General features: G+C 40.9%; 1 protein-coding gene across 3 annotated transcripts in view; it reads left to right on the forward strand.

Moving 5' to 3' along the window:
- The window catches only part of GCFC2 (GC-rich sequence DNA-binding factor 2), a 21972-nt gene continuing 4834 nt past the window's right edge, over positions 1-17138 (forward strand). For 2 of the 3 annotated variants that reach the window (XR_009968447.1, XM_062638428.1), the window contains exons 1-12: positions 1-424; positions 1679-1783; positions 3235-3396; positions 4073-4291; positions 5306-5391; positions 9324-9439; positions 11700-11886; positions 12873-12996; positions 14440-14518; positions 15147-15259; positions 16231-16430; positions 16865-17018. Coding sequence is in view for 2 of the 3 variants with exons in the window: in XM_062638428.1 (XP_062494412.1) it covers positions 40-424; positions 1679-1783; positions 3235-3396; positions 4073-4291; positions 5306-5391; positions 9324-9439; positions 11700-11886; positions 12873-12996; positions 14440-14518; positions 15147-15259; positions 16231-16430; positions 16865-17018 (1930 nt within the window). In the remaining variant the exon portion in view is untranslated. The remainder of the gene's footprint in view (positions 425-1678; positions 1784-3234; positions 3397-4072; positions 4292-5305; positions 5392-9323; positions 9440-11699; positions 11887-12872; positions 12997-14439; positions 14519-15146; positions 15260-16230; positions 16431-16864; positions 17019-17138) is intronic. The other variant, XM_062638429.1, reaches the window with a different exon arrangement.

Consider the following 17138-nt stretch of genomic DNA (forward strand, 5'->3'; position numbering starts at 1 on the left):
GAGGGGTGCGTGGTTCTGTGCGGCTGTTCGGCGGCCGCAATGTTCCGGCGCCCCCCGCGTAACTTTCGTGGCCGGCGGCGTGCAGCGTCCAGCAGCAGTGAGGAGGAGCCCGAGCCCGAGCCCGCCGTCGCCCCGTCACCAGCCCCCGGCCCCAGCTCCTGTTCCGAGCCGGAAGCGGAGCCTGAGAAGGGTGAGGGAGGCCCTGGCAGCGCCGCCGCGTCCCCGGAGGGGGCCAGGGCGCACGCGGAGGAGGGACCGTTACCCGGAGAGGGGCCGCCGCCCCCAGAAGAGCCTGTGGACAGCCCCAGGGGCCGTGAGGAGAGCGGAAAGGCTGCAGCTGCACGAGGGCCGCGCATCGCCGGAAGCGGGCCCGCGCGGGGGGGAAAAGTGCTGCTGAGTTTCGGTAGTGAGGAGGAGCCAGAAGGTAAGTGTCCGGCAGCGTCCTACCATCCTAAGGGCTATCGAAGCCGCACCGGGCCGGAGCTTGGATACACGGGCCTAGCCTCTGCCCCCCGCGTTCGGTCCGCGGCTCCCGGAGCGCCGGACTGCTGGCGCAGGGAGCTGCGAGTCACCATTACACCTGTAATGCTCTGTAAGCAAAAATAGCGATTTTGCGTCAGGGATAGGGCTGTTGTGGGGATTATAAAGGAAATCCATATAAAAGTATTTTGAAAGGTTATGTATGTCCGTGTGCTTTTAGCCATGAAGCATTTGAGAGCTTCTTGGGGCTGGAGAAAACCAGAGAAAAGTGTCATAGAATCACATAATCCCAGGTTGGATCCCCTGGTCCAGCCTTTCTTGGTAAAACATGACCTGGACTGCATGTCCCAGCACCCTGCCCAGCCAAATCTTAAATGTGTCCAGTGCTGGGGAGTCCACCACTGCCCTGGGGAGATTATTCCAATGGCTGATTGTTCTCATTGTGCAAGTTTTTCCTCTAGTGTCCACTTGGAATGTTACGGGAGTAATTTGTGCCCATTACTCCATGTCTTTTCCATGTGACTTTGTGAAAAGTTAGCCTCCATCTTCCTTGTAGTCACCCTTTAAAAACTGGAACATGGTAATAAGTTGAGCCTTCTTTTCTCAAGGCTGATCAAATCCAGCTCTCTCAGCTGTGTAGTATGTGATTCCATGATTAGGCTGCTTAATTATGAAGAAGTTTAAATAACTGAAGCTTAAATGTTTAGTTGACTTTTCTGTGCTGTTGCTTTTGTGGCTGATGACACAAGATACGGCAGCATACTGGAGTCACTTGCATGAACACAGACTGCAATAACAATTTCAGCGCTACAATATTGCTGTATTGAGGAGGCACAATTTTAAATCAAGTGCTGGTGTTATCTTGAGCAATAAAGCCATGGAACTAGTTAGAACATGGAACTAAATGCGTTAGTTAGACTTAATGCAGCCAGAACTTCAAAAATACACTGTGTGCGCACAGAGAGGGGACACGCTTTGGATGTAATACATGTGTGTATATGGAATCATAGAATAGTTAGGGTTGCAAAGGACTTTAAGATCATCTAGTTCCAGCCCTTCGCCGTGTGCAGTGACACCTCACACTGAACCATGTCACCCAAGGCTTTGTCCAGCCTGGCCTTGAACACTGCCAGGGATGGATACAGATATACTGCTCTCGGTTAATGTTACTTGGAATAATTTAATTTTGCCTAAATAGGTGAAGAATGCTTTAAAATTAAAAAGCCGTCCTTCAATGAAGTAACCTTTAGAGTTCGAAAGGAAAGCCTGCTGCCTGCCCAGACAGAAACTGGAGAAAGCAAAAGTAAGTACTTTTTTCAGTTAGATATTTAATGGAATGCTTATATGAAGACGTGTTAAAAAATCAGTAAGTCAAGAGTGATGTACAAATACTGTCGTTAGATGTTTTTTGCATGATAATTGAATCCTGATTATAGTTACAATGTTACTTTGAATTTTAAAAGATTAAAATTTTAATCTTTTTGTGCTGAAATTATTTTCCATATAACCTTGGTAAAAAGTATCAGAACTTGAAGGCTGTTTTTGAGAAAATTTGGTTATGCAGAACTCCTCTAGTACATCAGGGTTAATAAACTTCTGATAAATTGATGCTTCAGCGTTATATCTTTCAAACTGTAGGGCAACTTTCCACTTCTTATTGCTGTCAAATTGCAGTTTGATCTGAGTATTTTGTATTGAGAGAAAATGTAAGCTTAGTAAAAATTTGTTTGATAACACTTACAGTAAACCTTGAACTTTGTGTTATTAAACTGTGCTGTTACAGCATTTGAATACTTCATTATATGCAGTCAATAGCCTTGATTGTTCTGATAGTATTCCAGGTGTCATTGAACTGTAGTAAGCTGCCTATTGGAATACTTGGGGTTGGTTTGTTTTGCGAGAAAGTGTCTGGAAGTTCTCTTCCCCTTTAATTCCCTTTTGACAACTCTACCAATTCATAGATATGCCCTAATTGCTACTGTTAGATTAAAATTAGATTAAGAAATGTTTTGGCTTTGAGCAACCTGCTCTAGTGGAAGGTGTTTCTGCCCAAGGCAGGGAGGTTGGAACCAGGTGATCTTTAAGATCCCTTCCAACCCAAACCATTCTATGATTCTGTAACTCCTTTTGAGATTGTGCTTCAGATGAGATGGTAAATTTTCTTTGTAACTTCTTATAGAACTATATCTCATACCCTTACAAAAGGTGACATGTTCTGTTGTTCAGTAATCTGATGATTTACTGAAGATGTAGTCTCAAGAAAAGAGAAATCAATGTTTTTAAAGAATTCAAAGATAATTGGGACAAAAAAGTCATAAATAAACCTTTGTAGTTTAAATAAAGACTCCCTCATTTTTAATGATTACAAAATAAATAAGGCAGTTTTTCAATACAATTTATAAAATAAAGCGAGGTGAACCCAAGTGTGCTATGAGCTATTAGGATATTAATCAGTTGTCATCTGGGAGCTGATAGCATTGCTCTTGTGCATGTATATGTGCTCTGTGTCTCAGAATGACATGTTAGTTTAGGCCTATCACAGATGCTTGGATTCGAGACAAGAACTGGCTTGTAAATGACTGTCTTGGAGCATCAGAAAATTGGATGTGTTTTGATGAGGGCAGGTGGTGATAGATACATGATCAGTCTTTGCTGCAGCAAGGTGTAAATAGTTACTGGTAACCAGTCGTGGCACATCAGATGCCAGCAGCTGAAACTGAAATCATGCATCTTACTTTTTTGCCCCTAATACAGAAATCTGTACTTTGGAGCCTAGAACTGGCAGCATCAAAGGTCCTTATGAAGAAAGGGAGGTGGAGGAGGATGAAAGTCATTCTGCACTAAGTGAGGACTGCAACAGCTCAGACTCTGAAAATGAGTCCAGCTCTCCACAGAGTTGGAAGGATCGATCACCAGGTTAATTTCCTGATTTGTGTGTTTTTAAGGAAGTTACTTTAAAAAAAAGCAAAAAAAAAAACCAACAAAACAAAAACATTTTGTCTTTTTTGGCTGAAGTACAGGATGGGTGACGTGAATCCCACACAGCTAAAAACATGTAATGTATAAGCATTTTGTTTGTCCTGACTCATGACTACCCTTCTTCTGAAAGAATGGTGGCTGTTTTTGGTTGCAGGTATTTGTTGTATTTGCATGTTAATTTTGGAAATGGATCAGTAATCATGACCATTGGTTTCAGAAGAAAGGCTGCAAAAAATTCCTGTTTGGCAGTGGTGTAAGTTCCCTTCATAAGATTAAAATATAACCCACCTGTGCTGATTTGTAAACTTTTGATTCCTTTGTAACTCTCTGAGTTTAGTAGCCCTGATTTTTTTGGGAGATGAAAAAAAAGAGGACAGTCTAACAGCAGTTAATTTAAAAGAAAAAAGTCTGAGCTTTGTTTTCAGACTGAGAACCACTTTTCAGGGATTCATTTCCAGGTCCTTACATTAACATGGTGAGCACAGTGTAAACATCTTGTGTCCTATACTCAGAATTGTACAGTGATCCTGAACAGTGGTGGTTATTGACATTAGGAGTAATATGGGGTGTTAGTTTTAGTCTTCTGCTTAGATGTTTTTTCTCTTCAACGCAGGTCACATCCTCAGTGCAGATTGTATAGAGGCTGCTCGGAGGAAACGTCAGATAGCTAGGATACAGGATGATTATCTTCCACTGGATGTTTCCAACAGTCACGAGGTCTCTCGGAGGAGAAGAGGCTATGGTTTAGAGAGTGAAGATGAGTCTGATACAGAGAATCTTGATTTTGTTCCTAAAATGAAAACTCTTAGGCAGAGGATGACAGAACACACAGGTGAGTTTGTACTGTTTCTGATAGTGGTTGTGGCTTTGTTTTACTTATGTCTGGAATAGTGTGGGACTTGTCCAATAAGGTTGTGCAGTGTAAGGCTTTGCCCCTCAGGGCTCTTGGCAAAATTCTGTATAGATGGTATTTGAGGTTTCTGTGGGACATTATCCTGGTTTAGGTCTCACTAATGTGGTGCAGGATGGTTTGAGACACATATAAGAAAATATTTTTTGGCCATATTGACTGCAAAAAGAAAAAAACGCTACCAAAAAAAAAACCAAAAAAAAAACCCAAACAAAAAAAACCCTTGTAGGAGTCACAGCATTTAATGTGAGTAAAATTGTTGTAAATCCTGCCTCCTGCATCTGATCTAGTCTTCCAAGTGCTTTGCCTGCACTGACACCATGGCTGTTCTTGAAAAAGGGAAAAAACTCCGAACAATACAGCGCTTCAAAAGTGAACAGACCTATTGCACAGAAAGCATATCTGGCATTTCCATTGCTTTTGTCCTCTTACAGCTGCTTATATTTTTTTTTATGAAGCATGGATTTACTTTATTATTTGAAGAAGGGTTATGAGGAATGCATAACTACAAGCTGATTCTGCAATTCTAATCAATGCTAATCAGATTTTTGTATCTAGTAGAGTGTATGTTTTGGAACAATCAAGGATTTGCTGTGCATAATGTCACTTGCTGTATTATAGTCTATACTTACACCTTATTTACATGTATTATGCACAGCTTTGCCTTCAGACACAAACCCAAGATGTTTGTGCAGCTCTTACTGCAGTAGTTGTCTGAAAAACAGTATGTTGAGGAAATTGATACTGGTGTAAATGCTACAGATCCCACTAGCTATTTCCAAGCCTTCCTTGCCTTTCTGTTTGGAAGTCATCCATCTGCAGATTTTTCATGTGCTGTTTTTTGTGTGTAGTAGTGATGGGGAGATCCATTGTTGCTTGGGGGGGGGGGGGATATAGGGTGTAATTATATCTATTAATGATTATTTCAACTTTCAGTGTCTGAGGGTGATGAATCAAGTGAAGATGAAGCACAAATTAAGTGGGAAGTTCAGCAAATAAAGAAAGCCATTAAACTCTCTCAGGTGATGCATGCTTTTCCAACACCTGGAAGTTGCTTGTTGCTCATAGGCAGTAGAGCTTCTGTGGAGTACTCCTGTATCTCCTTCCTGTCCTTTTGCTAGAGAGGATTTGGGGAAGTTATACACTGATTCTTCAGGGAAAAAGATGACTAGAAATATGGGAAGATAATAATGAAAATCTGTAATCTCTGTATAGCTGTTCAGAAGCAGGGTATTGTTGCTTACATACATCAGAGGCCAGTACCTGTATGTGATGGAAGAGTCTGAAAAGTAGAGAATAGAATTCTAAACCCTTGAAAGCAAAAGTATTCAAATAGCAACAATGGTAAAAAGTTGTGAAACAAAAATTGTTCTTCTATTATGCTAAATTCCTGCTGGGCACAATCTGAGACCCCTCTTCAGCAGTTCAGCAGAATTCTATTTTCTTTCTTTTTTTTCCTCTGGTAAATAATTGGCAAAAATAAACTCTGTATATTCTGATGAGCTGGAAGTTTTGCTTCTGGCTTGAATCATTTACTCTGGGTCAGGTTAGGAAAATCTGAATAACAAGTTCTTTATGTCTAAATAGACAACTGTAGAAACTTTTGCCTCTTAAGTGGGAGTAGTTAGAGGACTGGGAGAAAGTTACACCTTTTTGCTGCTGAATTCCAGATTCAGTGTGGTTGGTGCTCTTAGGACCTCATACTTGTTTCTGGAAAACTTAATTTCTGCTGTTCTGGAAAGTGCAACCATTTTTAGTAATGGGCCTTGTTCGTTACGCACTTGCTTGCTTCAGTGGATTGTGTTTTGGCTAGATTTTAATATACAACCTTCCATGGTTTTAGAACAATGTCTTTTAATTTATAAGGTAAAACTCAGTGGAATCCTTCTTTAGTTATAATTACAGTGAAGCCGAGTTGTGAGTGTAGAATCTCTCTCTTGACCGCTGGCTTTGTCAGAATTTAGCATTCATATTTGTAGGGGGAGTGGAATCAGAAAGCTTGATATGAGAAAATAGACTATTAAATGACTAATAGATGGCAAATAATTAATCATAAATATATTAAAATAGCTTTAAAAGAGCAAGATATAAATAAAATCAGGTATTGCAGTCACTACTTGGCTGTAGTTTATTTCCATATTCTGTATTTAGAATATTGATACTAGTGAAGTCTCAGTTGTCAATGTAGAAGCATTATAGAATCACAGAATCAGCTAGGTTGGAAGAGACCTGTCAGATCATCAAATTCAGCCATTACCCCAGGACTGCCAAGAGCTTTTTTTATGCTTTAAAGGACATGTAAAATAATAATTCCAATAGATGTAGGGTGCTTTGCACATTAATGCTTCTACAACTATTTAAATGTTTGTGATCATGAGATGCTCGAATTTGAGATCCTCAGGACAGTGAGAAGAGTGTGCAGCAAGCTCACTGCCCTGGACTTCAAAAGAGCAGACTTTGGCCTCTTCAGGAACCTGCTTAGGAAGGTTCCATGGGATATAGCCCTAGAGGGCAGAGGGACCCAAGACTGTTGGTTGATATTCAAGGATCACCTGCTACAAGCTCAGTAGTGTTGCATCCCAACCAGAAGGAAGTGCAGCAGGAGGGCCAGGAGACCTCCTTGGATGGATAAGGAGCTCCTGAGGAAAATTCAAATGAAAAAAGAGGCTTTTAATAAGTGGAAGCAAAGACAGGCGGCCTGGGAAGAGTACAGGGATGTTGTCCAGGAAGCTAGGGACCAGGTTAAGAAAGCTAAGGCCCAGTTAGAATTAAACTTAGCTAGAGGTATTAAAGATAACAGGAAGGGATTCTACAAGTACATACCAAATAAAAAACGGACTAGGGAGAATGTAGGCCCCCTCAGGAAGCTCTCGGGAGAACTGGCTACACAAGATTTGGAGAAGGCTGAGGTTCTGAATGACTTCTTTGCCTCGGTCTTCACTGGCAAAAGCTCTGACCAAACCACCCAAGTCTTGGAAGGCAGATGCAGGGACTGTGAGAATGAAGACCTTGTGCCCACTGTAGGAGAGGAACTGGTTCGAGACCATCTTAAAAATCTGAATGTGCACAAGTCCGTGGGTCCTGATGAGATCCATCCGCAGGTCCTGAAGGAGCTGGCAAATGAAGTTGCGAAGCCACTTGCCATCATATTTGAGAAATCATGGCAGTCAGGTGAAGTTCCCGATGACTGGAAAAAGGGAAATATAACCCCCATTTTCAAGAAGGGGAAAATGGATGACCCAGGGAATTACAGACCAGTCAGTCTCACCTCTGTGCCTGGCAAAATCTTGGAGCAGATTCTCCTGGAAGGCATGATAAGGCACATGAAAATCAACAAGGTGCTTGGTGACAGCCAGCATGGCTTCACTAAGGGGAAATCCTGCCTGACCAATTTGGTGGCCTTCTATGATGGGGCTACAGAACTGATGGACAGGGGTAGAGCAGTTGATGTCATCTACCTGGACTTGTGTAAAGCGTTCGACACTGTCCCACACGACATCCTTGTCTCTAAGTTGAAGAGACGTCAATTTGATGGATGGACCGCTTGGTGGATAAAGAACTGGCTGGATGGCCGCACGCAAAGAGTTGTGGTCAATGGCTCAATGTCTGGCTGAAGACCAGTAACGAGTGCTGTCCCTCAGGGATCGGTGTTGGGACCGGTCTTGTTTAACATCTTCGTTGCTGACACGGACAGTGGGATTGAGTGCGCCCTCAGGAAGTTTGCTGATGACACCAAGCTGTGTGGTTTGGTTGATACGCTGGAGGGAAGGAATGCCATCCAGAGGGACCTCGACACACTTGTGAGGTGGGCTGATGCCAACCTTATGAAGTTTAACCATGCCAATTGCAAGGGCCTACACCTGGGTCAGAACAATCCCAGGCACAGGTACAGTTTGGGCAGAGAAGAGATTCAGAGCAGCCCTGCAGAGAAGGACTTGGGGGTGTTGGTCAATGAGAAAATGAACATGACCTGGCTTCAGTGTGCACTCACAGCCCAGAAAGCCAACCGTATCCTGGGCTGCATCAAAAGGAGTGTGACCAGCAGGTCGAAGGAGGTGATCCTGCCCCTCTACTCTGCTCTTGTGAGACCTCACCTGGAGTATTGTGTGCAGTTCTGGTGTCCTCAACATACAAAGGACATGGAACTGTTGGAGCAAGTCCAGAGAAGGGCCATGAGGATGATCAGGGGACTGGAGCACCTCCTGTATGAAGATAGGCTGAGGAATTTGGGGCTGTTCAGCCTGGAGAAGAGAAGGCTGTGTGGAGACCTTATAGCAGCCTTCCAGTATCTGAAGGGGGCCTGGATATCCTCCAGGGATGCTCTGGAGGGACTCTTCATTAGGGACTGTGGTGACAGGACAAGGGGTAATGGGTTCAGACTTAAACAGGGGGACTTCAGGTTAGATATAAGGAAGAAATTCTTTCCTGTTAGGGTGGTGAGGCACTGGAATGGGTTGCCCAGAGAGGTTGTGAATGCTCCATCCCTGGCAGTGTTCAAGGCCAGGTTGGACAGAGCCTTGGGTGAGATGGTTTAGTGTGAGGTGTCCCTGCCCACGGCAGGGAGATTGGAACTAGATGATCTTCAGGTTCTTTCCAACCCTAATTATTCTATGATTCTATGTTTGAGAAATTTTTTACCGCTCTGCATTATGCGCTGTTGAAAGCTATTAATATTTTCAGGCCAAAACAGCAACTCAGATGTACCCTAAATTGTGGATTATTTTGTGCTGTTTATATGTATATGCACTATATGTTTTTATACAACATACATATGCAGGGTTTTATACTTCATTTTCCTTGCCTCTGTGTTGTGCTTTTCTGTACATTTTCCTGTACTTAATTTGACTGTTGAAATGCGTATCTTTATATCATATGCCTTGTGTATTGGAATGATACATCTTGTTGATCACTTGTATAAGTTGTGTATTAAAAATTAACACTAAAATTCTTGTAGGAAACTTATGATGATACTTCCCTGTATGAATCACAATCAGCTAAAGCAAAATTTGATCCCTCTGTTTCTCTGCCGCCTGTGAACTTGGAAATTGTGAAGAAGCGACTGACTGAAAGGTAAATCCTGCTCTTATGAGCGTCACTTTTGAGTTCTCTGAAGTTTTTGTCACAGAATGGGAGATACAAGTTTGAAGTTTTATTCTTTTCCAGAATATTGTAGGATTTTTGGGTTGTTTTATGTGTACTAATTCCTGTTATGATGTCCAGTAGATTTTGAGTGGCAATGATTTGGTGTAGGGGAACATTTGGACTTTCAACTAGAACTTGGAGAGTGAATTCATTTAATTGGCAACAGCTTTTTATGGTTTCTAGTATTTGACAGAAACCTTGGTTTAATGTTATTTTGCCCAGCAAGGAAAACTTCAAGTAGGGGAGGTGGAGCTGACAATCCTATCCCACTTACAGTGGCTCTTACACCAGTATTTCCTAAAAGCAGTGGTAAACTCTGTACAGCCTCTTTAGGCAAACTAGAACCTTTCTTGATATTTCTCCTTAGTTGTGAGCCAGGCTGTGACTTTTCTTTAGCAGCACAGCTGCCATATGTGCAGCTGAAACATCCTGGGATGGAGGTTGGAACCTCCCAGAGGGTGTGTGAAAAGGACAGTTGTGGTCAGACGTCCCAGGGTAAGCCATTGCCTGTCATCTCTCAGAGCATCAGGAAGCAGCTGCTCAGATAAGTTTAGACGAGTAATGTTATACAGCTGAGACATAAGTAGCTGCTATGAACTTGCTCTGTGCTCTCTCTGTATATGCTTTGCTTTCTACAGACCATCACTGACCTGCTTGTTTAAAAATTTGCAACTAAATTGGACTAAATATTTTTGTGAATTTTATGCTCTCTTTGCCATAATCGCCTGAAAGGAATTGAGTTAAGTAGGAATTTTGGTACAGAATCAAATAAGAAAAATAAGAATAAAGCTATGAAGAGTGGGAAACCCATCTGGAAAACAGCAAGAAGGGGAGGGAGACCTGTTTAATGTAAGCTTTGTAGGTCTGTTTAACATGGTAAGTGCTGAAATCATAGAATCATAGAATAGTGGCCTGTGTCCTGTCACTACAGTCCCTAATGAATAGTCCATCCCCAGGATCCTTACAGGCTCCCTTCAGATACTGGAAGGCTGCTATAAGGTCTCCACACAGCCTTCTCTTCTCCAGGCTGAACAGCCCCAGCTTTCTCAGCCTGTCTTCATACGGGAGGTGCTCCAGTCCCCTGATCATCCTCATGGCCCTCCTCTGGACTTGTTCCAACAGTTCCATGTCCTTTTTATGTTGAGGACACCAGAACTGCACACAATACTCCAGGTGAGGTCTCACGAGAGCAGAGTAGAGGGGCAGGATCACCTCCTTCGACCTGCTGGTCACACTCCTTTTGATGCAGCCCAGGATACGGTTGGCTTTCTGGGCTGCGAGCGCACACTGAAGCCAGGTAATCAACCAACACCCTGAAATCCTTCTCTGCAGGATCTGCTCTGAATCTCTTCTCTGCCCAACCTGAAGCTGTGGCTGGGATTGCTCTGACACAGGTGTAGGACCTTGAGCTTGGCATGGTTAAACTTCATGAGGTTGGGTATTTTTAATTGTAGCATGGTAGAGAACAGTAGTGTAGTTCAGTTATCTTTATTGAAAAGTGTTCTCTGCTTCAGAGAGGTGAAGTAAGTTGTGGTCTGTTTTCTTGGTTCTGTTAGAGGTTTGCTCAAGCTGAGCAAACACTTGGGGTGTGTAAGGGTGGAAGGGGGAACTAAAAAAGGAAGCAGAGTTGTTATGTATATAAATGTTCCTGTCTAATAGTTAGTCGGAGATATAGATATAGGTTTCTGGGTTTTTTCAACTACTAGCAGCGGGAGTCCTCAGTTGGTTTGTATTTAGTAGTGAACGCATGGTGAATGCCGACAGATACTGCTTTCCATGCAGTTTATACTGAACTGGTATTATGGACATGCTGACATGAGCTGTAGTTTTCCTCAGATTACTTTGGGTAAAATCCAATTAATGTGATGCCATGAAATTTGGCTTTTTATGGTTTTAGGATGTATGGTACATTGAGCAATCTAGGTTAGATATCAGGTAAAATATCTAGTTAAAAATCTAGGTCAAATATCAAAACTAGCGCCACATAAATGGTGTTTGAATCTTCAAACTATGATGCTTGTCCAGCTCCATACTTCAGAAAATGCTGGCATGGGTAAATCTTCCAGCTCTGCTTATGTGCAAGTACTAGCACAGGCAAAGATTTTTATATGTGATTATAATGGAAAAAATGTTTAGAAATCAGCTGTTAACTTGGCCATACTTTAGTTTTCTGTTTCTCCTCTCTTAGGATAACTTCACTACAGAATGTGCACCGTGCCCACCAGAGGGAGTATGAGAAATACAAGGAGGACATTGAGAGTTCCAAGGTGACTGTCCAGGTGCTAGAGAAGTCTTCAGATGCAGCTCTGAATTACAAATTCTACAGGTCCATGAAAACATATGTGGAAAACTTGATAAATTGTTTGAATGAAAAGGTATGTATTTTTTTTCCTCCTTTTCTTTTTTTTTTTTTAAATACGGATGATAAGGGTGTGTTCTGTCAATGGAAGATGAGGGGGGTTTGTTTGGAAATGGAGGGATACCATCCAGGTAAAAATCAGTTCTGTCAGAAATTTTAATGTAACAGGAAACAAACTAGCAGGAAAAAATATTAGCCCTCACCTGAAGTGATGATCAAGCTAGTATAGGTATGTTTGCTTGAGCTGTCGTCTCAGCTAGGTTCTGTTGAATGAAAACAAAATGTTACTGGAGGGACTTTCCTGCAGGTCTAGTAATGAGAGTGTGCTGACGTTGAATGAGAGGTGGCATTTAAGTTCACTTTTGGGATCTTGGAATGACTTTACTCAGGGTTACATAACAGAGGTGGTGAGGATTTTGTGTTGGGTTCAAGTTGGGATTGAGTTAGCAGAGCTGTGTGAGAATTTGTGGACATTATTGGCTGCAACTGACTCCTGGTCTGCAAGCTTTGTGTATTTAAAAAGATGAAGGTTTGGAGAAGGGGAAGTGCCACCTGAAGTTTGGCCTCAGTGAAAGTAAACTGCTCTTATCCTCTGTAGACTCTGCTATCAAATCTAATTTATGTCACTTGTTGCATTGCAGTTGTGAATTTCTGTATGTAACTTTAAGGAAGAAAAAAAGTTAGTTTAATAAATACATTAATGGCTGGTGGCTCAAAGGCAAACTGAAAGCAAACAAAGCACACCAACTATTTTGTCCTGTTGAAGCCTTTTGTAGGAATACTTAGGTAGTCCTGTGGTGAGTAACTGGCATTTAGTTTGTGCTCTTTCAGCCTTATAAAAAAAGCCTGCAGAACTCCAGTGACCAGGAACTTATTTTTAATCTATGACAGTTTGGTTCTAATTTCACAGCTATACTGAAAACCCATGGAAGGGGTTGGGTTTTTCCATTCTTTTGGGATTTTACTTAATTGAAAACCTGATTATTATTTATTATATTTCAGCTGAAATCCATTAATGAGCTAGAATTGGCTGTACATGTACTTCTTCAGCAACAAGCCATGAGAGTATTGAAACGAAGGCAAGATGAACTGAAAGATGAATCTGCTTATATTCAGCATCTGACAAGTTAGTATGAAGTTAAAAGTTATTTTCTTGTTGAAACATTCACTCTTTGAGCAGAAGTAAAGCTCTGCAGTTCCTTTTTTACTTTTATCTGGTTTCTCCTTTCCATTGTCTGTAGGTGTGTTCAACTGAGATGAAAAGCAGGGTGTTTGCTTGCAGCATCACTTCTACATGAGACCATCTTTAAGGCTTTTTGCACTCAGAATGGAGATTCTGTATTAGGTGACACGTGAAGAGAAGGGCATAAAGAAAAAAGCACCTTTGTGTTTTATCTAAACCAAAATCGTGTTTTTCAGTCACTGTAGAAAAAAAATATTGCAGTTACCTCACTTTCTTCCCACACAAATGTATTGTTTGTATGCCATATGAATCTTCAGCTGGTCCTATTTAAAAATACCCAACCAAACATCCAAAACCAAACCCTTTAAAACCGCTTAGTCGAAGCGAAAAGCAGTATGCTTGGAGGTGCTGGGAACAGATGGAGGCCAGATGCACCAGTTCCTGGTAACTACTAATCACATGGGTTCAGTTTTCTCACTGCACAGGATAAACTGCTGATTAGAGTAAGCTAGCAGCCTGTATGATTTTGTAAATTGGTGTAACAAGCTGACAGCAGGTGTTAAGAAGAAAAGGGTAGTGCCATAATAAGTTGGCATTAAAATGATTTTACTTAAAGCTCATTGCAAATGAGACTGTACTTGCATGTTTAATAGCACTTGTAATTGTTTTTTTATGGTCCTAGTTGTATTTAATATAGTGGAAGGGCTGTTTTTTCATATATGATAATACTTCAGTAGTAGTAGTACACTTGTTTTGGCATGTTGTGCACATACCAGGTAGCTAATAGGGCTACACTACAAATGAATGGCCAAAGTAGAGAATGCTTCTTGTTTCTAATTCTGTGTTAGCCTCAAGAATCAGAGTAAGGGTAGTTGGGGTCAGTTACCACTCAGATAACAGGAGACAGTGGGGGGCTGACTAGTCTTGAAGTCTAAATGCAATGATTTTTGAATAGTGTAAATCAGGGACTTAACTTCCATTACAGTGTTGGAACTGAAGCTCTAAAGTTACTCTAATTTATTACATGGTTTCATTTTTGATATACAGGATGAAGGTAAGTCCCTATCCTTGCCTTTCACACTTCTGATAACCTATCATGGAAGACATTAAGTTCCTTTTCCAGGATTAGTAAGCAGTGAGGGTTGTCTGGAATGTCATGAAACTCACCTTTTCATCAACTGCTATAAGGAAACAACCACATCTGACTATTTGCAGTTAAAAATAATACTTACCTGTGCACTACTCTGGAGATTAGGTTTGACTTTAATTTGGCTATTTTCCAAAAGAAGAATGATAGGAGGAGGATCTGTGTTTCCTGACTGAAAAAAAAAATAGAAACTTTAAAATCAAACCATTTTATTTTTGTATGTTTTTGTTTTCTGATAGGTGGGAATGACAAACCTGGTAATGATGGATTAAAAGGTCATAAGAAGACACAGGTTCTGGAAATGTGTGAGCGTCGAAGGTAGCTATTACATATAGGTGCACTTCACTCTGATTTAGTGTACTGTGCACTGGCTTCCTGTCACTCAGTGATGAATGTAAACCTGTAGGATTACTAAATGAGATTACACAAAAAAATATGTACCTGCTTTCCAAAACTTTAAATGCTTGGAAACCGTCTATTTGTTAATATCATTCTGTTCATGTTGATTTGAATCTGAATGCTTATAGATCTTGTTATTTTAAATTAACAAGTTGTAAGTGAGGAAAAACTATATGAGGGGAGCTTTAATAAATAATGACTTCATACAGAAATATATATTTCTATCATTGTATAGATAGCAAAAATAGGTGGTATTGTTGCTGCTGGGAGTTGGTGGTGAGTGAAAGCAAAGCAACATCTATACTCTTATCAGTGTAGGTCAGTTACTACATTTTTGTATAAGGACTGTGTTCAGGGATTGGTACCAACTCTTTTAAGTATCGGGCATTTTAAAAGCTTTACAGTTACATTGGTGCCTCAACTCATAACTGTACTTTGAAGCAGCAAGATCCTTGGAATTCCCTATTATATGATTCTATGATCATTTTAATGGATTTTCTACATACACGGGAGAGGGTCACTCACCCAAGTTCATTACAAAATACAGGACTTGCAGACGGCAAGCAAGAGAGTGTTCAGGAGAAGCTGATCATCATGAAGGCATGTCAAGTGACGATGAGCTGACTCCAGCAGAGATTAATGAGTTCCAGAAGAGCAAAGGTTGGTGACTGTTGTAATGTCCAAGAACAAAATCTCTTCGATATATTTTTTTTAAATGATTTTAGGAACGGTAAACACATAAATAATTCAAGGTAAAGGAATACTTTGAGTTACATATTCCTGGTTACACACTGTAGAAAAGAAATGCATTCAGACAGTTCTGACTAATGAGTCAGGAAGAATAGAAACTTCTTCTCAGTGAGGGTGACAGAGCACTGGAACATGCTGCCCAGGGAGGTTGTGGAGTCTCCTTCCCTGGAGACATTCAAAACCCGCCTGGACACATTCCTGTGTAACATTATCTAGGTGTTCCTGCTCTGGCAGGGGGATTGGACTAGATGATCTGTTGAGGTCCCTTCCAGTCTCGAGCATACTGTGAATAGGTGCATGGGTGTAGATTTCTTTTGGTATGACTTGTGGTGGTGGCATCACACATGACTGGTTGAACTGGAAGTAAGCTCTTTTAGATCATGCCAAAGCTAATCTGACAGTACTCAGTGTGATGCTACAACATGTTTTGTATAATCAGTTTGTTTCCTGGAGATAGCGTGAGTGAAAGGCTAGTGTTATAGTTATCTTGAATGAATGGATGAAGAGGAGCAGGGAAAGGCATAATACCCTTTTCCCAGATAACCCCAGAAGGGTTTACATGTCTCAAATTTTATCAGTGTTGTAAAGTTTGGAACATTGTGTCTGTATGAGTCTGTGAAGTAGATCATGAAGAAACTTGCCTTTTTTTTGGTCTTCTGACAGTATTTTTTTATGAAACTGGGATTTCCAATGAGCCAGTTTTAAAATCCATTTCAGTATCAGATGTGTCAAAGATAAATGACAAATATACAGATATTTCCAAAGATAAATGACAAATATACAGATATTTCTCATGCCCTATAGATGCATAAACTCTTCAGCTTATACTTCAATAAGTTCTGTGATTGTTTCTTTTTATTCCCAATGAATATTATCCATAGATAACGTTTTAGAGGATAGTAGGAAGGTCTTTGAAGATGTACATGCAGATTTTTGTGACATCAGAAAAATCCTGTTGAAATTCCAGGAATGGAAAGAGAAGCTTCCTGACTCTTACTGTGATGCTTACATCAGTTTCTGCCTGCCTAAGCTATTAAATCCATTGATCAGAGTTCAGTTAATGAATTGGAATCCTCTAGAGGTGGGTGCACCAGCTGACTCTTTTCTTCTACAGTTGTACACAAACAGTTGTTTGTGTATTAATACACGATATGAAAAATCAAGATGCTTTTTCTATACTTAGCATGGTGCATTAGAAATGAATAGAAGGATACTGTGTTGGTCTCAGAAATTGAAGCATGTGGTTGGAGTCTTCTTAACCTTCTGCTTTCCCTTTACATCCAGACCCTTTTGCAATGCCCCATGTAAAAAGAATTCTTCTCTTGAGTTGTTTGAAGACACTTTAAAATTCCCACCTTTAAATTTCACCTTTAAGTGTAGTTTTCCTGATTCGCCATTTTGGTCCATTCAGTGAAGAGGGTGGATCTGAAATTAAGTGGGAATCTCTGGTATCATTGGATAGAGCTTTTCTTTTAAGCCTGACAAGCTGAAAAACTAACAGGAATGGTCTTTCAGCAGAATTTTACAGAGTTGGAAGAGATGCCCTGGTTCAAAGCTATAGAAGAATTCAGCAATGCCAAAGCCGTATCAGAATCAACAAGGGATGATGATCCTGATCAAGAAGTTTTGCCTAGGGTGATTGAAAAAACTATTCTTCCAAAAATTGCAGGTATAGTGAGATTGTCTTCAAAATGTTCATTGAGCTAGGCAGTCAAACCTTAAATAAAAGTGATAGCTTTCAAATAATGTTAGTTATGTAATGGTGCTCCAAGTTGTAACGATTACATAG

This window comes from Pezoporus occidentalis, unplaced genomic scaffold (assembly GCF_034315485.1).
Source record: "Pezoporus occidentalis ecotype Australia unplaced genomic scaffold, CSIRO_AGI_Poc_V1 ctg57, whole genome shotgun sequence".
Classification (NCBI taxonomy): domain Eukaryota; kingdom Metazoa; phylum Chordata; class Aves; order Psittaciformes; family Psittacidae; genus Pezoporus; species Pezoporus occidentalis.